This window comes from Echeneis naucrates, chromosome 4, assembly GCF_900963305.1.
Source record: "Echeneis naucrates chromosome 4, fEcheNa1.1, whole genome shotgun sequence".
NCBI classification, from domain to species: Eukaryota; Metazoa; Chordata; class Actinopteri; order Carangiformes; family Echeneidae; genus Echeneis; species Echeneis naucrates.
In genome coordinates, this window is record NC_042514.1 from 13,483,592 (window position 1) to 13,507,725 (window position 24,134).

At 43.2% G+C, this 24,134-nt stretch overlaps 2 protein-coding genes across 2 annotated transcripts; one reads left to right on the top strand and one right to left on the bottom strand.

The window, feature by feature from the left end:
* The first annotated feature begins 777 nt into the window (after positions 1-777).
* cracd (capping protein inhibiting regulator of actin dynamics) lies at positions 778-17,293 on the top strand. The gene is made up of 10 exons (XM_029500383.1): positions 778-832; positions 8,800-8,971; positions 9,301-9,433; positions 9,798-9,953; positions 10,300-10,500; positions 10,615-11,307; positions 11,407-13,027; positions 13,580-13,774; positions 13,875-14,027; positions 14,715-17,293. The coding sequence occupies exons 3-10, from the start codon at positions 9,392-9,394 to the stop codon at positions 14,873-14,875; spliced, it is 3,222 nt and encodes a 1,073-aa protein (XP_029356243.1). The 5' UTR covers positions 778-832; positions 8,800-8,971; positions 9,301-9,391; the 3' UTR covers positions 14,876-17,293.
* On the bottom strand, positions 17,256-23,809 carry aasdh (aminoadipate-semialdehyde dehydrogenase). Its single transcript, XM_029500382.1, has 14 exons — positions 23,427-23,809; positions 23,186-23,306; positions 22,224-22,513; positions 21,952-22,144; positions 21,617-21,858; positions 21,416-21,519; positions 21,165-21,337; positions 20,764-21,064; positions 20,562-20,674; positions 19,797-20,484; positions 19,559-19,722; positions 18,204-18,329; positions 17,983-18,114; positions 17,256-17,798 (listed from the first exon to the last, which is right to left on the bottom strand). Exons 1-14 carry the CDS (start codon positions 23,663-23,665, stop codon positions 17,403-17,405), a joined length of 3,282 nt encoding a protein of 1,093 aa, XP_029356242.1. The 5' UTR covers positions 23,666-23,809; the 3' UTR covers positions 17,256-17,402.
* Positions 23,810-24,134: the final 325 nt, after the last annotated feature.

Below are 24,134 nucleotides of genomic sequence, written 5' to 3' on the forward strand. Positions count from 1 at the left end.
TAATATAGGCAGTATTCAGGTCGGTAAAGCCCCATCATTACCATATTTATCAGTGACTGCAATGTGAGGCTGCCAAGACTGGAGAGTGGGGGGGAGTTGGCCTTGTTACACACTATGGCAGACCTAATACACATGGCTGTTATGATAATTGTAACTGTAAAATGAGAATCTTATTTAGCCATTTGTGATTGAGATGATCTGATTCATGGTTCGAAGCTGCTGTAAAAACCAGTCCACCTGTGAAGGCTATGAGCTCCACAAAACAGACTTTATGACTGTGGTGTTATGAGGCGGCTGTGGTGCTCCGCATTACAAAAAATTCTGATCAGACTTTTGTGGTTACTGTTACCCACAATGAAAGGCTTTGTACACATCAGCCAGTCAAAATGATGAATGCTACTCTGTTCTCCTGCACTGGCTATCTGGCGACGAAACAAAGTGCCACTTTGTGCCTCCTCAGCACAGCAGCACTAACAGACACAGGAGAACGCCCATCTCTCTTCACTTACTGCTCACACTGGCCCCCTCCCCAACGCCTCAGTCTCTACATGTGCCCCCCTCCGACACATCTTGTCCATGTGAGCCCTCACTGACAGGAGGTCAGTGACTGTGCTGTGAGAGGGGCAATCAAACACTTGTATATCAAGAGATGTTTACCCTCCCATTTTCCACACACACACACACACACACACACACACCTAACCCCTCACAGCATCTGACACCTGACTCCAGGTAATGCCCTAGATCCACAGTGACAGCAGGCAAATGGAACGACAACACACGCAGATACCCTCACACACAACACCACTGCAGGACAGTCGGAGGACAGAAGGTTGGTAAAATGTTAAATATTAGTGTTGAATATTTGTTCTGTCAGCTTTGCTTTTGGCCTCTGTATGCAGGAGCAGCTCGTTATTGTACATCACTGTATTTCTGAAATGTTGGCATGCGTCATCTTGACCCTATCATGATTCAGGTATTGTGCTCAGGATGTTCAGGCAGGATCAGAAGGTCTCTTTGTTGCTTGTTGACACACCAGCTTGTTAGTTGACCCTTGATGAGCAGTGAAAATATAGCCAATGGTCATGTGATACACGAAGCGTATCATTGTGAAGTCCACGGTTTCTCACCATGCAGTGAGAGTATACACAAATGCCAACAACACCTTGCAGCAGTGACTGAAAGTTCAAATACTGAGTCTTATATAACTCAGAAAGGTTTTGTTGATGGGTTGTTGAATTGAAATGTATTTTGTATTGATCAACATGCTATTTGTTTAATATCTCTCAACATATCTTTAGCCACTGTGGCAACATGGCCTCAGGGATGGCACTGCCTGTTAGCCAGTCAAATGATCCACAGTTTTAGTCTAGACTGAAATAGCTCAACAACTGCTGGATGGATTTCTCTACTTACTGTGCACTCATGGCCCACAGAGGATGAATTGGACTGGCCTTGGTTATTATGACTTTTTCTCCAGTGACATCATGAGGCTAGAATTTTGCCTTTTCAGTGGGTTTCATTATTAACTCAAATCACAGCATGCCAAAGCTTTTATCATTATCTTAAAACGATGATTAAAATATGGAAATACCTGATAGGGATGCTAGATGTCAGTCAGATAAACTAAATGGAAGCTTGTGACTGTTTACATGGCAACATGTAGATTTGTACAATGGTGATTGCACTGGTTCTTTATGGTGTGTATGGAACAAAGTGAGAGGTGGTAGGATTTGCATGAAAATGAAATACAAGTGGCTTTTTGATGTCATCTGGAAATACGTGAAGGGAAATGCACTGCACTTACATAATAATGCTGAAAAATGTGAACACATCGGATTAAAGCTTCCAGTTGTGTATTTAGACCTGGGGTCGGCAACCTTCAGCATTAAACGAGCTATTGGGAGCGATTCCCACCCAATAAAACCCACCTGGAGACACAAACCTATTTGACCGCTATAATCAAGATAGTTTCTTTACGGTTATGCTTTGTATATAAGAACTGTAGTTTGTTGCATTTATGAAATAAAAGATGTAGGTTCTGTTCCTCAAACTTTTCTATTTTTGGATGCATCCACGATTAGTTTACCTGGGGTGGAGAGCTCAAAATAACTAACCAGCCTATATCAACAAAACATTTTATTTCAATGTTACAAGATCATCTAAATCTCCAGAATCATAACTATTACATTGAGAGAAAAAATACATAGAATTAAATTTATTAAAATGAATTAGCCATTTTTTTCTTTTTCTTTTTTTTTTCAAAAGAGGATGAAAGAGCAGGTTGATTTAGACTACCGTAACATTACAAATAAACTTTTATAGTCACTGTAGGAGAAAAGTTAATGTTAATAGATGATTATCACGAGAAAGTTGGTTTTATTGTGTTTTGACTGCAGCATTAAGTCTGACTGATCATTTAATTATTATTCACCACGCAACTCACACCTCAGATCACCACCTATTTGCACTTGGTTTTCTCCCTCATCATCCTTGTGCTAATGCTCTGTGCAGCTACTGTTATAGTCTACAACCACATCAGGATAACCAAGAGCATTGTTTGTGCATGTGTAGGTGTGCGTTTGTTTGTTTAATAAGGATTTGTTGTGTGCTCACCTGGCCTCTCTGGCTCTGGGTGCTCAGAGTGGTATGGAATAAGACTGGGTCAAAGAATTGATGACGTGCAGTCTAGACATTAAGACGATGACAGTGATAAAGCTACGTTTTACAACATCACACATCGTGTCCTTCTGTTTGGAAGTGCTTCCTCATCCATCCTGTCCCATGACTTCCTCTCAGCCTCAGTCATCTTCCTCCACCTTCCTTACTCTGCGTGTTCACTTGATGCTAACAGACCTGACGAATCCAAACCTACTCTTCTCTCTCTGTTCTGTATTTATTTCACCATTTTCCCCCAAAGCCACAGTGGAGGGAGCAGCATCGTTCATCTGGGTTAAACAAGCTTTGTGCAAAAGCACAGATCGATGTTCCCTAAGGTTTTACTGCAGTGGTGCGCAGCCATCTCGAGCTGTGCAGCTGAAATAGGTAAACCGTTACATGGCTCTGCCATCTTCGTCTGTCTGCTTTTATCAGCAAGCTATTGTGCTGTAAGGTTATGGCACTCTGCCGCTAAGGCACCACTAAGCCATGCCATCAGGACTCTGTCAGTTGTCTGGCCCACAGTGGTGCAGAGCTGTGTCACCATCAAATGATGTTGAGCTGCTGGGTTGTTTAAGAGCTCTGAGATGCAGCATCGTGTTATGCCATTGTCATACTATGATGCAGCTATATCCTTGTCAAAGGCATTTCTCTGCTTGTGTAGAGCACATGGCTGCTCCTCGTGCTTCTCTCATCCCATCTCTATCTGCTCCCCGATCTGTCCTCTACAGCAATAGGTCTGCAAAAACGCCAACAAACACAGACATTTGCTCAGCATCAGGGCTGACAGCCAAATAGACAAACAATAAAAAATAACACAGTACCTCTCTTCATACCAGCAGACACAATCACATACAGTTTGTTTCCCCCAAAGCACACACTGACTGTCTGTGTTCACACATCCCTCTACTATTAGACATGCTTGTTTGTTTCTTTTCCTGTGCTGCCTGCAGTCAGACAGGACAAAGACGCTTTTTTTTTTTTTTTGCCATGAGACATTTCTGAGAGAGTTGGTCCAGCTCTGTCACCCTCAGGAAGGAAGCCCACTGCATGCTGATCCCACGGGTGGCAGAGGGCTTCTCTCTAGCTCTCTCAGTACTGTCTCTCACACTCCACACACACTGGAGTTTTTCACACATTACACAGTGCATCAGAAAACCTCTGGCTCTGCTTTGCAGACAGGTGCTGCCTGTGAGGAGAAGTTCAGGGTTCAGGAAGCCATCCGTTCTGTGTTTGATCGTGTTGGTTTATGAAGTGGTTCGTGTGGGTTAATGTAATTGTTTCTGTTTAATCTGGATGGAGGAACTGTAATCATTAGACAGGGCAAACAGTCCCCTGCTGAAAGTGGAAATGTTCAGCTCAACTGTTAATAGTCTTTTTGTAATTGTGCTTATTTTTAGTTCCAACATGTCTATTTCATCAAATCACAACAGAGCAGACTCAGAAAAAAACGAAGAAAAAGAAGTATGTCTGGTCAACCCCAGGCAAGCTGGTCACCGCTGTTTCCCCTCACTTAAAAGCTCACACTTTCTCCTTTAGAGAGGATAACCCAAATGATCACTTCCTTGTTCTTTCACCACAGCCAAGGTGTGCAGTGGCCATGGCAATGGATGCTGTGGAAACTAAGCATGACATGCTTTTAGAGGTAACCCAGTCCAAAGGCTCAGGTAAATAGGAAAAATGTGTGCTTTGAGAAACATCTTAAGGAGGCAGTGTGTACAAACAGGATGAGTGGGCACATTAGGGGGATGAAATTACCTCAGAGTAATTCTGTTTTCACTGTCTCCTTAAGAACAGCATGGCGTGGTGATGGATTTTAACTCATTTGAAGAGATTTACAGAAACCTGTACTTGTTGATGCTTGTGGTGTGCTGTGTCCATTTTTGTGATTTGTGGTTTCTTTGATCACCTGCTTCATCAGATTTGATTTGATCTCTTCCAGCAGTTCTAAGACCGAATCTGATTAGATATTATTAGATCAGCCGAGAAAGAAAAAATAAAAAAAGAAGTTGCATTAGGTTCTAGGATTTGTCAAATACCAAAATCCGTGAATAGTTCAATACGGGAAATGCATTAATGCACTCTCTTGGGGAGGGTTAGAAGAGAAGATTGGTGTCTGATAAATGTAGCAGATATTTGTCAAAATTAGCAGAAAAGCCATATCGCTTTGTTATACCACAAATTAATAGAGATGATTGATGTCGGTGCCTTGTTCATATGCTAATAAGAGGCTGCTGCCAACAGCTGGTTAGCTTAGCCTTAAGGACTTGAAGCAGGGGTAGCCAGCGAGCCTGGGTCACCCTGAAGTCAACAATACCTCTTAAAGTTATTTATTAACAGGATGCTCATTTGTTTCATGTATGAAAACCTCAAAGTTTAAAATTTTATTATTAACTTTTTTTTTTTGTCTCTGACTATTTCTGGGCCTGGGGCAGTGACTTGATCCCTTAATTAAGAAAAGTAATTTTAACCTTCTATTTATTTATTTATTGTATGAATGAATGTATACAAGGTATACAGTGTTAATTAAAATGGTTTTAATAACAATGCAACTTTTCAAATCTTTTGACTAAGTCAGAGTAGCTGTCACACCTCCGTCTTCTTGTGCTAAACTAAGATAACATGCTGGCTGTGTCGTCATGCTGAATGGATGTGAGGTTGGTATCAATGTTTTTATTGGCTATTACTCCAGGATACTTCAATAAATGTCAAATGTTTCTTTTAATGGCATATAAAAAAGCATGCATTTGTGATATAAAACCCTTTAGTACCCTTTAAATTTGCTTTGCTGGCTGTATGGTATCGTTAGAAGAATAGCCTGCATTTTATGTTTATTAAATTTCAAGTCAAGTCAATTGTCAGTCCACCTCCTGCTGGTTTATTGTGCTGTCGGCCAGTTAAGTTTCCTGAAACAGATGTGAAATATTCCTTGTTCACATTGATGAACTGAAAAACTAACAAACTTTGTGGTTCAGAAGAAGCTGCAGTACAGTAACACAGTAAAAGTGAACCCTACAGTTAGCTTCGTGGCTGCCGACCTAACAGCGTCTTATATACAGCAGCAAAAAAAAAAAGTGCTCTCTTGTTTATAGGCTGAGTGTTTGCGTGTTCACTATGAGCTTTGTACCAGCATACAGTTCCTCACTCTGGGAGAGGATGCTGCAGAGACGCACAGCCTTAGTCACATTTACATATCACTCACTGCACCAAATGGGAACATTTTTATATTGAGCGTGTCATCATTTTCACTTTAGTGGTATTCAAACACAGAGCTTCTTTATTTAGACAGTATCGCTGTTTTGGGGTTTTCTGTTTTTACTTTAGACTGACAGGTAGTGAAAATAAAATGGTGGAAAAGTTTCACTGTAAAACAAAAGACATAAAACACTTAAAATGCAAACTTACTAACTGATAACAGAAAAAGAATGAAGCAACTTGGAATAAAACAAAGCAAAGCTTAATAACATCAAAACTTAGAACACTTTAAGAGATTGGCCAATTCAATGATTGGTCAACCAGTCAGTTAAATTTTGAGGCCATTAAAAAGACGCGTGCCAATATATTCCAGTTTTCCCATCTCCCATCTCCATGATCATGAATTTAATGATAAAGGGAAGTGGCATTGGGCACTATGTGAAACTTAGAATATAAATTGATTAGCCGTAGCAGGACAGTGGGTTGAACATCATTTATTATCTGGTGATAATGGCACCTGTCAGTGGGCAGGATATATTAGGCATCAAGTGACATTATGTCCTCAAAGCTGCTGTATTAGAAGCAGTAAAAATGAGCAAATGTAAGGATGTTATTGACTTTAAGAGAAGTCTTTCCAAAACAGTGGTTAGCACTTTTGGTTACCAAAAGGCCAAGGAAGCTTCAAGGAAGAAAAAGTGACCAGGGACAGAGTCATGAGTGGCTAAGGCTCACAGGCCTGTGTGGTTCAATCCAACTGAAGAGCTACTGAAGCAGAAACTGACGAAAAAGCGAATTCTGATATAATGGCGTATAATTGGCGTTAGAACTCAGTGAGTTACAGTTTGTTGCTTGAGGGGCTTCAGACTGGTCACAGTGCCAATGCTGTCCCCTGTCTGCTGCCAGAAGTGACTACAGTGGGCAGGTGGATGGCCGGATGCCCTTGAGTTCCTTTTCATGGAGCTGGTGGGTGATGTGGTCAATGTTCTGCTGGGAAACTCTGGTTCCTGCTGTTCATGTGGATGCTCCTTGGACATGTACCACTAACTACACGTTGCTGCAGACCAAGAGCATCCCTTCATGGAAATTGCATCACACAATGGCAGTGGTCTCTTTCAGTGGGATAATGTGCCCTGCCACACAGCAAAAATAGCAATAATACGAATAATACAATAAATTTTATAAGTGCCTTTCGCAGCATGCAAGGACATTTTACAACAATCCTAAAAACAGGTAGACAAGAAATATAATAATAATCTAATGAAACAACTGATGAAAGTGTTAAACAGAATATGCCAGTTTAAAAAGATGGGTTTTGATTTTAGAGCTAATGTAAAATTGGAAAAGGACTCAATATTTAACATGTTTGATGGGAGGACCAGAGTGACTGATGGTTCTGAATCCAGAGGAAGACAGACAGACAGACAGGCAGAAGCAGCTAGGAATGCTTTGAACAGAGTAGATGGTGAATGTTTTTGAGCTTCACATTGTCCTTCTACAAAGGCTGCTAATGTTTCTATTTGTATAAAGTTGTACAGATCCAGTCATACCTCAAACACTATAGGCAATATAATCATATCTTTATCAGTATTATATAAATATAAGTACATATACACCAATTAAACTAGTCTTTACTCGCTAAAACAGAGACAGACACTCACATCAGGGTCATGGATGTAACTGGGGAAATTAATCATTTCCCATGGTGCCTCTGGTTGAGTGAAATCCCACACCAGTTGCTACTTATAGCTCTGAAAGGGATCCTCAATGAGTCCAGAGGATGCCTGTCTGCCTGTGGTGTAGAGTAGCTTTGTGGCTCTGTAACCTCACCCACTGTGTTTATCCAGTGGGCCTCTACAGTAACAGCTAAACAGGTGAAAACAAAACAAAGTGTTTGATTAATATAGGAAGACACATTTTTCACTTTATTATATTTTGAAATAAAGCTAAGACATGTGCTTGCAAGGCTCTTTGTTTCTTCAAAAGGAAACACAGCAATGCTTCACTTTTTACACAAGTGAAAGTCATCACCCTTCATGTCTAATGAAGGGTGATAAGGAAGTCCCGATAACAATCTAAAGTCCAAAGTTAGTTTTTTAACTTTGGGTCTTGACCTTCTCATGAGCCAGCTGCAGCAGATTTTATTACATCTTTCTTATTTTATGGCATCAGTTGCTTGTCATCACATTTTTATCTCAGATTTTATTATCACTTCACAATTACAGGGTCTTTTTCATTTACCAACAAACTAGAATAGTAAACTGTGAAATCAGTGTCATTAAGTAGCAATGTGTTTTGTTATTATGTTAAGCCTTGCAGGTCAAATATTGTAAGGGTCACACATTGTGTTGAATGAGAGTTCTGTGTTTTTGTTGTTATCATACAGCAGGTCTAGATGATTGATTAATACTATAACAGCATCAAAGCACTCCGTCCAAAGAGAAATGTCTCACAGCCTGTAATCAGATACTGTGCCTTACAGCGAGCTGTCATGCTTCCTATAACTTTATAATTTCACAACAAAGCAGTCATCATCTTCAGCCCAACCCACCCGAACCCATGGTTTTTGGTACTGAAATTGTGCGTTGTGGGTCTTTATTGCTTTTCTTTCTCTCAGGACAAATCATGAACGTAAATTTGCCTGTCAAGGACTGGGTCACCATTTTTGCTAAAGCTGCTCTGGCTGCTGTGTTTTGTTTATTTTATTATTTTTTTACACTTCATGTGGATACAAGTAAGTATGAACAAAGAAGCCGAGGTTTTCTTCTCATTCCACCCGTAATGTCTGATTCATTTTCTATTCAATCAATTGCATTTATTCATCTACACGCACACAAAACACGCCCATAAGCCCAGTCTTGCTCATGATCTAGCAGGAGGGAGCAATATAAAGATTGACGATGTGATTATATGTAGCTGTGATTATCATCCATTCTCTTCTATCAACAGAGAGTAAGCGACAGGGCAAATTCCAGCCCCTCAGACGACTGTTTAGGAAGAAGAAGAAGCAAAGGGAGGCAAAGGGGGGCTTTGATGGAGCAGAGCTAAAGACAAGTTTTTCTACTGGGGAAGTGTGCAATGGAGCTGTTTCTGATGGTGAAGAGTCCAGTCAAAATCTGAGGTCAGTATGTGGATCCATTTTTCATTGTCACACAAGTTGTCTAAGCTCTATGTGTAATTTCTGGTCCTAGCTACCATTTATGTCCTGCCGCCTTTACTCAGACAATGAGGGTATGCAGATTTTTATGTAGCAAAGAGTTGATGCTTTCAATATGAAAGTGTAAAAACACAGTTTCATAAATGTTTTAAGACGTGTTTCACAATGTGTAGATAAAAGGGTGAGGCTAAGCAAAAATGCTTTAAATAGATCAACACCACAGCCTGCTCCTGATGAATGATTGACTGACTTACTGATGCTTCAACACTGAACATGCTCTCTTTCTCCTGCAGGGAGTTGAATCCCATTGGATCGCGAGCTCTCTCCCACGACAGTGTCTTTATCCCAGAGGAGACAGCAGCAGAACCTGGTCTGGATCACAGCATGTCCCAGGAAATTGTGTCGGATAAAGTTCGTAATCTACAGGTCAGCTGTTCAGAGATGTCAGCTTGTTAAGATAAGATAAGATAAGATAGACTTTATTAATCCCTTGGGAGGTCTCCGTCAGGGAAATTGTTGTTCCAGCAGGTACAGCACCGACAAGAACAGTAAAAGAAAGCACACAGTTTAAAATATATAAACAACAAATGTACAACCATAAATATTCAGTTTTTTTTTTTAGTGTCCCATCTTCTCCAATCCCTCTTTCTTCCTGCTACTCCTCCCCCTCCCACCTAGTGCAGAGTTATACAGTTTTATTGCTCGGGGGACAAAGGAGTGTTGTTGACTGATTCTTTAACTTCTGTGCATGTATTTATTTTTATATTGTTACTCTTTGGGTATCACACAGAAGCAGATAGCACAAGGTATAAAGTTTGGCCAGAGGCCCTCTTCAATGAGAAGAAGTGAGGGAGACGAGGGAAGTTCAGATGAGGAGGAGGTTCCCCGGAGCCCCCTGAAGGTGCTGGCCCAGGTAGAAACAGAGCCACCGAAAACAGAGCCAAAGGTGACAACTCATCATTATTTAGATGACAGCATACTTCCATTTTTGACAAACATATTGTCAGTTCATATTGTCATATTGTCAATATCAGCTGTATTGATTTAGAGTAAAATTCGATGTTAAATGAATGGTGTCATTTAAAATCACACATGCCCACCATAAAAATGGAGGCTACAAGATCCTCATCGCCAGCGCTGGTTCAGTTCTACCTGTTGTTATTTACCATATGCTATTCCTCACTCTCTCTCCCCCATTTTCCTGTCTCTCTCCAAGTTCTTTGATGACAAAAACCAGATGTTTCTTAATGTTAAATAACTGCTCTGTTGTTTTTTGGGGGGAAAAAAACAAGCAGACCCCAGGTGCCCACAGCACGCCAGCGAAGTCCCCGAGATCCAAACGAGTTCTTCCATCTACTGGTACCATTGAGTCAGTTAACCTGGATGCTGTCCCCCAGTCTGTCCCTCGCTTGGATAACACCGCTGCCAAGCATAAACTATCCATCAAACCAAAAAACCAGAGAGTTTCCCGCAAGCACAGACGGTTCACACAGGTGAGATATGCGCCACAACAAACAGGTCTGAGCATGTTGGCAATTCGTCATGACATTTCCCCCACCATTTTTTTATGGTGAAGTATCAAATTACATTTCCACATTCCTCCACAGGACCTTCAGGAGGTATCTATCCCTGGTGTGGTACAAGAAGACCTACAGGCGGCAGGTGGTTCCAGTGATGACCTGTCCAGGGCATCTGTCCAAGAATCCCTGGAGACCTTCAAGAAACAGAGACTCCACGAGGAGGAAAGACAGGAGACAATGAGGAGAAGAGAGCTGGAGGAGCAGAGGCTCAGGCAGGAGGAAGAGGAGAGGAGGAAGAGAGCAGAGGAGATCAGGCTGCGTGAACTCGAAGAGGAAAAGGAGAGGTGCTGTAAACAACGAGAGGAGGAAGAGAGAAAGAGGCAAGAGGAGGAGGAGAGGATGAAGAGGGAGGAAGAGGAAAGGAAGAAGGAAGAAGAGGGCAGGAGAATTAGAGAGGCGGCAGAAAGGAGGAGGCAAGAGGAGGAGGAGAGGATGAAGAGGGAGGAAGAGGAAAGGAAGAAGGAAGAAGAGGGCAGGAGAATTAGAGAGGCGGCAGAAAGGAGGAGGCAAGAGGAGGAGGAGAGGATGAAGAGGGAGGAAGAGGAAAGGAGAAAGCAAGAGGAGGAGAGGTTACAAGAGGAGGAACAAAAGAGGAGAGAAGAGGAGAAAGAGAGGAGGCAGCGAAAGGAGGAGGAAGAGGCGAGAAAGCGGGAGGAGTTTGAGGCTGAAAGGATGAGGAAGCTGAAAGAGGAAGAGGAGGAAAAACAGAAGCAGGAAGAAGCAGAGAAACTGAGGTTACAGGTGATGGAGCAACAGATGGAACTAGAAAAAGAGGAGCAGATGAGAAAGGTAGAGAAGATGATAATGTCTGAAGAGGAGGCTGATGGCAGCTCAGATCCACATGAGAGGAAGAGGAGAGCGGAGGAGCTGCGCTGGAGGGAGATGGAGGAGAGACAGAAGCCCTTTTCTTTTAAGGTTTCCTCTGGAGAAAAGCAGATTTTGTTTCAGAAGGTTAACCTGATGCCTGTTATGCCAGCTTCCAGCCACCAGAGCAGCACTGCAGCTGAACAAAGGAAGGGAGCTAAGGCTCCTTCCACTGAAGGACCAGAGTCCCCCAACCTGCCAGCATCTCCATATGTCCCTCACACAGCCATCTTGGTGACAGGCGCTCAGCTCTGTGGGACAGCTGTCAATTTAGACCAGATCAAAGACACTGCCTGTAAATCCCTGCTGGGTCTGGGAGAGGATAGAAAAGCCCAGGGAACACCGCCACCGAAAAGCAAGACTTCGCCAGATCGCAAATCTGGCAAAACCAAATCACTCAATGAGTCTGCGTTCTCTACCGACCAGTCTAGCGCTGATGTCCTGGCAGAGTGGGCGAGTATCAGATCAAAGATATTCAAGGGGGTGGAAGAGGGGAAGTATGATGAGTACCCAGAGACGAACAGGAACCAGCCACACCCCCCCAGCAATGAAGACCAGCCTGCGTTCTCCCACTCGAACCTCAGAAAGACCATGTCTGCCAATGCCAAGTTCTCCATCACCCCCGCAAAGAAGAAGTTTGGTGATTCAAACAGGAACTCCGAGGTCTTTGGTGTGGATGACAAGGAAGCCGGAGAGGAAGCTCCTACATGTGGCAGCCCCTCTGCAGCCTCACCAACTCCGACCAGTAAACCTCTGAACAGGACCAGTAAAAATGTTCGCATTGTAGAAAAAGGGTCAGAGGAATGTATGTTTGCCAAAGACCTTCCCTCTTTCCTGGTCCCCAGCCCTGGAGCCAAGCCTGACGGAGCAGAAGTGAAGAGTAGGACTCAGAGTGAGGTCGAGGCCCCTGACAGTAGAGACGAGGCAGAGCAGGTGGACGACAGTGAGGATAAGCCCTCACCTTTTGGCATAAAGCTGCGGAGGACCAACTACTCTCTGCGCTTTCATAGCGAACAGTCCACTGAGAAAAGAAAGAAACGCTACAGTGCAGGAGACAGCTTTGATGGCGTTCCTTCACCTCTTACCCCCATTGAGCCAGACTCCGATGCTTCCTCTGTCTTTTCAGATAGATCCAGTCCTGCGTCGCCCCAGAAAGAAGGAGTGGTCTGCAAGTACTTACACGCATGCACTGCTCCTGCTGTCCCTCGGGCTAAACCAGTTAAGTCTGCCAGCCCCACCGCACACAGCGAAGGGGAGAAAGTTCACTCAAAACCACCTCTCTACCGAAGACCAACCACGTCACCCAAACCCACCGGAGCCGTCCCAACACCTCCCCCATCACCACTACCTAAAGCAGTACACGGGTCTCCTAGTGATATCGTGATCCAGAGAACAGGGGCCAAAGATTCATCCAGCCAGGAGCAGACAGGCAGGAGCGAGCAACCTTCAGCGGGGGCTCAATTGCAACAGAGCAGTCAAGGGGAGGAGGAGCCAAAGGAGAAGAGGTCATTCTTCCCCTCCATCAACATCCCCTGGAGAGAGAAGGTGGACAGAAAGACAGACCTCATCAGGAGAGGTGAGTGTCACTTCATCCACGGAACTTGGTGTTCCTGCATCTGCAGCGACTTTACTTTACTTTAAAAAAACCGTTCCTTTTTACACTTTCTTAGACTTAGAAAGTGATGTGTGGTGTCAGGATGAGTGGATCCAAAGTTGTAACGTCTGAGACACTGTCTGACATGCAGTAAATAAAAACAAAGAATGTTACGGGTTGTATATGTTTATTACCCCATAAGGAATATTACATGCAATGGAAAGTAAATAGAAATGTAGTATTAAACACCATGAGCAAATATATTCAACACAAAAAGCTAGGTGATCTGAATTGAAATTGGTCCAATTGGTTACGTGAAATTTCACAAGTAAGAGATCATTTGATGTGCGGACAACAAGATTGTCAAAATGGACGTGTGAGAGTTTGTCTTAATACAGGTGAAATATGTGAACCTTTTCTTTAATGTCGGGTTTGGTAAAAAAAACAAAAAAACAAAACTATATGTATTATAAAGTAAAGAACACAGAATATCTTCTCTCAGTAATATGGAGATAATCACGTGCTCCTCTGCAGAGAAACCATCCCTACAGAGCAGGCACTCCCTGGACAGTGCTAGGGTCCAGGAGAAGGAGGCCGGGCCCTTATGGATCACACTGGCCCTGCAGAAGCAGAAGGGCTTCAGGGAACAGCAGCAGAACCGTGAAGAGCGTCGCAGCCAAAGAGAGGTCAAGCTGGCTGAAAAACATACCAGAGAGAGGGAAAGCGTATGTGTGCCAGACCTTTAACCCCACTCTAATATTTCTTCAACAAAATCTATAGTTACCTTCCTCTGAAAGAATTTAAAATATTGCTTTGCAGGTCACACTAGCGAGCCCCACAGAGAGCAAAGGGAGTGGAAGCATCAGTTCACTTTCTAAACCTCAGGCTCCAGAGGAGCCCAAGAGACCCGAAAGCCTTCTGGGAAGGCTGGAGCGCAGAGACCACCTGAAAAAGGCCAACACTTTACCCAGCTCTGTTACCGGTAAGCACCTGAACAACATCCAATCATCTGTCATTTTACTACACAGATAACCGTCCAGGTTAAAATCATGGAATCCCTGAAAACCCCTCATTACATTTTACCAGACTCGAATAGAGGGAAACCTCAATGAACTGGACCACAAACAATTGAGAGGGAAACTGCAAAACCATCATCGCAATCACAGGGGCACCACTGCCATAGATCCAGGAGGAAGGCTCAGAGCATCATGGTTGGAATAATGAGCTCTAACTCCAGATGATGCCTGTTTGCACAGTGATGGAATATTTCTTTTCAGACCACTCCATATATAGAATATGGGATTTAGTGCTGCTGTCTTATGCTCCACGTGATTGATTATTCATCTATTCATTACTGGTTGTTGGGGAGCCACGTTAGTTTGAATGTGTATCTATACTCTTAATTTGTTTGACAGCCAGCTTGAAGCTGAATAGATTTATTTGTATCTTCTCCACTAATAGCTAAGCAACCAATAATATAATGAATTAAATTCACATTAAAGCTGCAGAGATTGGACAGAAAGTGATGCTATGTGATGGTACCAGCGATATGATATACTGACGGTTGGTTGGATAAAACAAGGCTCTTGAAAAATGTATCCAAAAATGTATAAATATATGAAATTGTTAATGTAATACACCTCTGAATGTTTGTGGTTTTTGATTTCAGTGGAGATTGCAGACTCTACACCATCGCCTCCTGCTGTCAAAGAGGTGTCAAAGCGATTCCCCTCCAGTGACTCTCCGCAGGTGTCCACCGAGCCGGCCTGGCTGGCCCTGGCCAAGCGTAAGGCCAAAGCCTGGAGCGACTGTCCTCAGATCATCAAATAACACCCCATCCCGGTTTTGCTCTGGGCTCCAGCCTGCATCGAGACTGCACATTGCCCTCGGGCTCTGAAGCGCCTTGAGAGTGGCCCCCTTCTCCCATCTCGATCAAAGAAACACCCTGACTGTGAAACAAGTAGAGGCCTCATAACCTTGTAACTACACACACACACACACACACACACACACACACACACACACACACACACACTGGCTGGTACTATTATCTTGTTAAAAGTTTGCTTCACATTCAAATATTCCAATACAACTGCACAGATATATGTAAACAATTGTTGCAAGCATGCACACACTGTATACATACCCACAAAATATATGTCCTGAAAGGACAGTTTTCAGCGGCCAATCACAACTGTGGCTGACCATTTCAACAGCAATCCCATCTTCATTTTGGATTGTCCATGGATGTAAATAAACCACTTGCGCAAACACAATGTAACACTTGTGTATTAGAGAGGTGAAGCTCTGACACATGACAGTGTTGAATCAGCAGAGGGTAACTGAATTGTGTTTTAAGGGCTACCAGTACTAATACTAACTTGACATAACCCCGTTGAAACTGCTTGTGGACAGTTGGTGGAAGTGTTACAGGTGACATTTATGTGAAACAGCAGATGTATGTGTTGAAACGATACTGTATCTCTTCTCTGAGCCTTGTTTTTATTTTATTTAATTTTATTTTTTTTACTCATACGGGAAAACCTTAGCTTAACAACTCTCACTGTGTCCGTGATAACTGTGATAGCTGTCAACGAAGCTATTGTACGATTCTGCCATGAGGTAACATTATCTCTCCCAGTCACGTGGTGGGAGCACCTAAACAGCACTGATGACCACAAGTGTTATTGGGCATTTACCAGTGAGCTGCACATCCTCCTCACAGCTGTGTGATGGGGTGATTTGGGTTTGTTTGCTTCGCTGATGTAGACAGACACAACACCTGCTTGCTGTAACATATTATTCTTGTAGCTGTCCTCCTGTAACACACTCGTGTTTGTAGGCTTGTGCTGGCACTTCCTTGTTAATGTGATAAGATCTTACAATGTAATGTAAGCATTTCCTCTACGATGACAAAAACAAAAAAAAAGTCATCTAATATTCGCATTTCTTGCCATGGACTTAAAGTGACGGCTGGAGTTATTTGATGTGGGTTTCTGTGAAGTACATATTTATAGTCAGTGTTTTTCTGGCAGTAGACTGAGATGAAGGTACTGCCAGTTTAGAGAAACAGCAGAAATGTCGGCACAAAAACTGAGTAATGAATGATTGTCGATGTGCAAAAAAAGTTTTTTAAAAGTTTTAATCATTTAGAAAAATGCCCCCCACAAAAAAAGCTAAAAACCGTTAAAGTGTACGCTTTTTTTTATATTTATATATATATATAGTTTCACAACTTTAATTTTCCTCTGGGAGTACAGTTTCAACTATCAAGGGAAACGTGACAACACTGTGACATCCTGTTACCTTGATGATGAAAAAAAAAGATTACATTTGGGGCTTTGGAACTTTTCACTTCACATTTATATAGTAATGCCATTATAGGACAAATAACGTAGTCCTTGCTATATAGGGCTGCACAGTTAATTAAAATATAATCTAAATTGCAATATGGCTCAAAGCAATGTCTGCATTAGAGGAGCTGCAGTTTTTTTGATGAAGGTCAAATGTGTCGTTGTTGTTATGCATTATTAACAACATAAACGTGGTGCTACAGAGATGCCTGGACTTTAAATGATAGTCTCCATATAAAAATCACACCATTATGTAAAAAAAATTGTTTTCAGTTAAAATCAAATAATCGTTCTAGCTAAATTGTGACAATATCACAATCGCAGTGTCTTCCAAAATAACCACAATATATGTTTTTCTAAACATGGAGCCCAATTGTCAATTATAAGTTTATATTTACACATGTACACTCCCCCCCCCCGTAATCTTAATGCTCCTTTCATGCTCTACATCAACATTTATCAGGTTTTTTCAACAGGCATATTTTTGTGGATGGATCGTCACTCCACCTATGCGCCAGCACTCCTGTTACTTCTCTGAGTGCGCTGATCTGACAGTAGCTGAGTATCTCATATAAACCCGCGTCAAGTAACCAGAGTGTTCGCTTTAACGATCTGTATGTATGTAAGTATGTACTGTATGTGAGTGGAAGGCATTACAGGAGCTGTGGTCAGAGAGAGAGAGCCCTCAAGAGCCGAGCGACTTGGTCATTTTGTTTCTAACTTTGGTCGTGCACAATAGTGTAGTGTACGCAGTGTTATATGTAACAGAAAATGTTTGGTATCATTTGCACTTTTTTGTCCCACTTAGACATATTCATGAGGAAATTCTTAAGGAGATACAAAATGTTATGAACAATGTAAATTAAATACTGATGTCTGAACTGCAGGACTTTAGTCTCATCTTTTCCTGCCCTATATCCTAAACCCCGGAGTTTCATTAAAATCCCATTTCCCCTGCCACAGATACAGACTTCAGAGTTTGGTATAAAGCCCATTTATTCCTTTTACCCGTCTTCTTTGGCAGACAACTTCAAACAAAACACATAGTCATTGCGGCACCCAACTATGAGAGACTTTTTATACACCAGTGGGGATGAAAACAGCTCTCCAGGTAGAGTGTGTGAAGCCAACATTTGTCCATTCTCACTGTCCAAGATCCAGACTGTGCCATCAGTAGAGGCCAGTCCCACAAGAACACCCCTCCTTCCTACAGCAGAGCCATCAAACACACACGGAGCAGAGTACACTTTGCCTGACGTCTGGAAAGTCCAAAGCAAAGAGCCGTCTGCAACGTTCAAGCAGTAGAGGTGGCCATCATGTGATCCACACAGAAGTCTCTGCTGGTCTGGTGTGATGCGTGGAGAGGAGAAGATGGGACCCTTCGTTAAAAACTGCCATACCTGCAGAAAAGCACACACTTCACGCTGGTGTATGACACTGACAGAACTGCAAAACATCATTTCCAGAAAAAATGTTTAAATTATCTAGAGCAAGGATGACTCTTATTATAATTTATCATTCTAAGAATTGGAGATTAAAATAAATCCTACAAGCTGAAATAAACAATCTAATGTAAACTCTCACCAGATTCCCTGTGTCACCAAAGCAGCAGATGTTTCCATCCACAGAGCCAATCACAACACGGCCAGAGGAGCTGAGTGGCGATGAGAAGAACGGGACATCTCTACAGACTGACCACAGGACAGCGCCACTCTCCTGGGGCGGAGAAGCAGATCAAAAACTCCCCCTGTCAAAACATCCCCCGTTCACCAAAACGCACAGACGTATGGATTTGTTTCACTCACCAGATTGAGACAGAGCAGGTGCCCCCCCAGCGATGCCACATACACCTGTCTGCTGGAGGGCTGGAGGCTGGGGGAGGAAAATACTGCCCCCCCGCCACAGTGACGCTTCCAAACACACTGCTGCAGCTAAAAACACAAATATGCTAAATTTCACAAACGCCTGTAACCTGAAATTATCACATTGTAGTCCGGGTTCCGATATAACCACGTATTTACTACATTTTTTAACTTTGATCATTATGTGACAAAATAATTCCAAAAGACCTTATAAACTCTTCGGTGGAGCCGAACATAGCCGTAACCCATCGCTTATCATATAATTAAAATGAGTTGGAGCAAAACATGGAGTCAGAAAGAAGAACAAACCCTTTCCAGAAATCTGTTCCTTGTATTGACAGTGATGCTGTCACCTCAGTGTGTCACTGCCACCAAACCAAACCACAATGAGCAACATTACTAACAAAACTACAGTTACCACCTTGCTGTTGTCTGCCTCTACCACTCGGGTGAGTTGTCCCCCGTTTATCCGAAATCATCTAAAACGTTAGTGTGTTATGGATAAAAATTGTTGTCAATCTGATGATATCAAAAATCTAATCAGTTGTTGCTGTTGTTGTTGTTTTTGTATCCCCACCGTCTCTGTTCTCTCTTTCTATCCACTCCCGAGCCTCAGCCCGGTAAGCTTTACCATCAAACTAGTGCTATTGCCAATAAAGTCAAACACAGATGGCGACAGGAGGAGTATGTCAGACTCCTTCTTCGCAGAGTAAAACCGTTTCAGCACAACAAGGCACCAAGAGCATTCATACTGCCTGCCCCATCTGCTGAACAGAACAGATAAAAAAAAAATCCGTTCATCCTTCAGCCCAAATAAACCTGCACTGACTCCTGACATCACGTGATGTATCTATCAATGTGTTAGTTATTTAACACCTCGGTATCTCTTCATGTCAAACCACAGACTGACAATAAGCATTACAGCTTAAAGCATTACAGCTGAAACTATAACGGTCTTGTGAATGCCTGTCTCCCTGCCGTATGTGGGGGAGGGACTCACCCACCTGTCACTCAAAACAACCATGCCCTAAATTATGCAGAACGCTAAACCTAAGATAGTTTTAAAAAAACAAACAAACAAACAAACAAAAAATAGCAGTGCAGTTGAAAGATGAAAAAGGAAATTAGCCATGGAGACTAAAACTAGTTTTTGTACCAGATTGTAAAATGTTTCTTTTTGCTTTAAACTTGAACATTTTAACATGGAGTTAATGGACATTGACTCACTTTTTGAGCCATTTCCACATTTGCTGAATTTTTCAGGATTGGAAGTAAATGCTTGTGTCAAGTCCACTCACCTTTGGATTCAGAGCATAAATGTGACCATCATGTGAGCCGACTATTGCCAGACCAGTGAGGGGATCCACAGCGGGACAGCTCTTCACAGCGTCTCCGGTCTTAAATACCCACTGTGTCTCTCCAGAGGCAGCGCACAAGAAATACACACAGCCATCATAACAGCCTGGGGAAATAGAAAATTCGACCTTCAGACAATACATTCGGTGGTAAAACTAAATTTCCAGAGTTACTACTGACCTATAATCACCAGAGTCCTGCAGTGAGACACAGCAGCTGATGCCTCAATTCTGTCCCCAAGGACTCGCTCCCACAGAAGGTTCCCGGAGTCCAGATCTAGAGCCTGCATCCTGTGAGAATGTGAGCCGATGAATGCAGTTTTTCTGGCTGGATCTGACCTCTTATTTGTTCTTTCTTGGACCAGAAGCACAGGCGAAGCATCCACACATCTGCCTGTATCGGAGGACCAGCTCAGACTGAGGCTCAGTGCATCAGTCCTCTGTTTCTCAGCCTGAATGTTTTTACCTGTCTCTTTACCTCCGACATTCATTTCTATCACTTCATGCCCTCCATTTAAAGCTTTAAGAACCTGTGTCTGCACCTGCGGCTTCTCTGCTGCTGTCGACTCAGAACCTCTGCATTCTCTTTTCACTGGAGCAACAGACGGAGCCTCAGCATGCCGTTTTTTAGATTGAGGAAGTGGTGATGTGCTGTTCTCTGGTGGCAGCATCGGTGTTGATCTGGCAACATAATGCACAACATCAGAAAAGGTCCCGTCAAGTATGACCTCCACAAGTTCTGGTAGGGGGACCCCCACAGCTGTGAGGATGTCCTCACAGAGGTTCAGTGCCTTCAGAGAGTCGCCACCACTCAGCAGGAAGTTGGATTCTTCCTCAATGGTCACATCTTCAGCGAACCCCAAAGCCGCCTGTTGATAAATGGATCACAGTGTGTGAACATTTACAGACAACAAATGGAGCGCTGTCATCACAGTTATTGAAATACCTGCCACAAAGCCTGAAGGTTTTGCTTTATTTTGCTAATGTCTCCCTGTAACGACTCCAAACACTGTCTCTGCCTCTGGTATATTTTCAGAAGTGCCTCCATGTCCACTTTGCCTGCCAAAATATTAGACAAATTAGAAACATTAGACTTCCCAAGATGCTGAAGAAATGAGTTGCATCTCTGACCTGCATCGTGTCCTCACCATGATGAGTAAGGCACAAGGCCGGGACTTGTACCAGTGTGTCGGGAACGCTGTAGGACGGCAGCAGCACAGACAGCTGCTTCACAATCAGCCTGTGGAGCTCTGCTGCACTGCCTGTGTCCTCCCGCTGGTGTTTTGTGGGAGAAGTGGGGTCATCCTGAGGCTGAGCGTAAACTGAGGGCAGGAGAGGAGAAGCTGCTCTCTGGTCCGCAGATGTGGACATAACAACAAAGGCAAGCAGCCGAGAGCCTTCATGCAAACCCACAGCGCAGGCCTCCACCTGAGGCAGACTTACTATGAGCTGAGGAAGGAAAACAGAAACGCTTCTATCATTCAGCACAAGTTCAACAGAAAAACAAAAAATACAAAACTGCATACACACAAAAAAAAAAAAACCCTACTTGCTGCAAGCTGTCCAGATTCACCCGTTTTCCATGGCGCTTTATTAGCCTGTCTTTACGTCCCAAGTAATACAGCTGTGTATCTGTAATGGTGACCCAGTCTCCGGTAGCTCTCATCGTCCCAGGGACAACTGCCTCCTCTTCATCCAGGAGACACACTCTGTCCTTTCCACCTGCACCATGTATCATATGGATTTAGTTCATTAAAAGATGATCGGTATGCACATGTGCACGAATAAGATCATTCTCACCAATGAACATCTGTCCTTCGCCCTCTGTAACAACGAAGCCATGTTCATCTCTGACCTCCACCACTGTGTCCGCCAGAGGGGTCCCGAGGGGGACAGAAGACACCCTGAAGAAAGCATTGTGATATTAAATAATTGTCTTCTAGCTGCAGCTAAAAACCAACAAGCAGGCTGAACAAATCATTTTAAAACAGGCACGCTCACGTGTGGCTGGACTGCAGCAGAGACCGTGGTATTTGGTAGCAGCAGGCCCAGCAAGACACTTCAGTGATACCATAGATGTTGTAGATGTGGGTTTTGTTGTCCTCGTGCCTCCAGCTCTGCAGCAATGCCAACGAAGGACAGGCCTCTCCACCAAGAGCCAACACCCGCAACGAGGAGCTGCACGACAACACCTCTTGTTTTAAGGTGTGACTTCTGAAGCGGCTGAGCAGAGTGGGTGTGGCCTGTGGAAACAAATGAAGCACCCCAGTGTAGCGTAATGAAAGGTAGTGGAGGCCGCTCAGAGTTTAATAAGTCTGGAACGAAATGGCGCTTGCCTGTAGGACAGTTGTCTTGTGATCATTGAACAGCAGATGAGCCAGTCGATTGGGCATTTTCTTGATCCTAGAAGGGATAATAAGGAGCTGTGCCCCCGATGATAGTGCCAGAAATATATCCACCACAGAGGGGTCAAAGGTTAAGGGCGCGGCCAGGAAAACCACATCATTTGCAGTCACCTGAAACAAAGACCTGAGCAGACAGAAAGCCGTTTCTTTTTATTATTTGTCAAATAATGCATTAGAGCAAGTAACAATGACAAATTACTGACCTCAGGTGGACTATATTGGGAAGTATGCACTTGTGTGGAACCCTCACAATTTTGGGAAGACCAGTTGTTCCAGATGTGTGCAGAACATATGCCAAGTCCCTGTTCCAAGAATCCTTCACCACATCTGTGCAGAGATCAAGATCATCTGCTTTCTGGGCCACATTTTTCTGCATTTCCGGTCTGTGTGTTGCCACTGGCAGCAGCTTGACTCGCATCAGGGTTAGTTTGAACTTGGGCAACACCACACACACCTCCACAGACATGTGCTTGATAACAGAGGTCTGAAAATGCTTGATGAGTAAAGGACAAAGAAAATTGATGAAATTTGGTTGTAGCAAATTGATTAAAGATATAGCGACTAGTAAAGAGTTTGGTTAAGGTTAACTTAAACTGTAAACTAATATTGTGTCTCTTTCTTAAAGAAAGACCTTATATTGAAATCTAGATTTCATACTTTTTTTTTTTTTTAATTCAAGTTGTGCTCACATTTGGCGTGCTCCCTTGAACTGTGTTTAATCTAGGGTTGAATAACAGATCCAAATATTGTCAAAATCACAATATGGCTGATATATAAATCACAAGAGCTGCAATTTTTAATGAAGGTAAAATGAGTGACAATACAGTCGAGGCATTGCAGTGCGACAGAAACTGGAAGGAACCTGTCTTGTTTGGCAGAAGCGTCAACAGGTGTACTTGCACAGTTTCATATTAGTACAATGTTATATTTGCATTTAGGGCTGCACAATTAACTGAAAAATAATTGATGGTCAAATACAATATACAAATCTTAGGGGATGCAATGTTTTAGATAAGCGAAAATGTGACATAACGTTGTACATTCTTGGTACCATAAACTTTGTACTACAATTAGTGCAAAATAGACGTTTCAGCCTACTGCAAAAATTACGGAAGATGTTTGTTTGGTACAAAATAAGTAATGAATGAAATATGAACTATTCAACCTGCAGGAGCTCAGTCTGCACAGCACAGTACTTGAGGCCACAATGGTCCATGACTCTGGCAGAGAGCAGTCCTGGAGCGTCCGGGTCCAGGGGGACATAGGCAGCAGGGGACTGCAGGATCCTGGCGAACAGCACAGAGTTACTGGCAGTCCCACTGAAGGTCAGCCAGGTCATGTCACTGTGATCCAAACCTCTGACACACACTCTCATTCACACGGTCCAGCGAGAGCAGTGAACTCACCCCAGGATCCACACCGGTATGAACAAATCATCGTAGCAGAACAGCCCGATAACGCCGTTACTTTGAGAGCAGTTCTCCCTCAAAGCGACACACAGTTCAGCGGCCAAGTCAGCCAGATCTCTGTACAGCAGCGACACCAAAGTCCCCGACCCCGGCCGGCCGTCGTATGTCACCGCCGCCCTGTCGGGATGCTCGGAGGCCGCGGAGGACACAAGCTGCTGCAGCGTCTGGGCTTCCATACCGAGGGGCGGCCCGCGGAGTCACAATCTCTTCCTGCGAACTTCAGGCGAAAACTTAAAATACATATTTTCGGCAGTCTTTTATTAATTTCAGGCACATTGAGGTTTGTTTATATCCATACGCGACAGGTTTGTCGACTGAAGATGACGTACCCCGTAGCAATGAATGACGTCTCACTAATGTTTAGTTCACGGCGTTTACTGAAAATCTGAAGGACCATCATCTGTAGACAACAAAGAAAAGTCAACGCCATTTACATCAACTTACTATAGCTACACATAGGTATATACATTTATTTTTATTAGAATTTCTGTTTTTAATTTAACCGAATAATTCGAACATGTTGTTTCGCTAAACACGATTTCAGGATTTACGATGAGCGTGAATGTACCGCCCCGCGTCTGTTGTCCAATCACCTTTCGCCGCTTCGTGATTGAAGCGTTTTGAACCCGAACTCGTTTTTTTTTT

Bases quoted from the DNA above. Each gene is read 5' to 3' on its own strand.
- aasdh (XM_029500382.1), bottom strand. From the start codon at position 23,665: ATGGAAGCCCAGACGCTGCAGCAGCTTGTGTCCTCCGCGGCCTCCGAG. The intron at 19,723-19,796 runs GTCAGTAGTAAC...CTATTTCCCCAG, and splicing joins CAGGACTCTGGTGATTATAG to GCTGTTATGATGGCTGTGTG. The intron at 17,799-17,982 runs GTGAGAGTTTAC...GCTTTTCTGCAG, and splicing joins TTGGTGACACAGGGAATCTG to GTATGGCAGTTTTTAACGAA.
- cracd (XM_029500383.1), top strand. From the start codon at position 9,392: ATGTCCCAGGAAATTGTGTCGGATAAAGTTCGTAATCTACAG. The intron at 9,434-9,797 runs GTCAGCTGTTCA...GGTATCACACAG, and splicing joins ATAAAGTTCGTAATCTACAG to AAGCAGATAGCACAAGGTAT. The intron at 14,028-14,714 runs GTAAGCACCTGA...TTTTGATTTCAG, and splicing joins TTTACCCAGCTCTGTTACCG to TGGAGATTGCAGACTCTACA.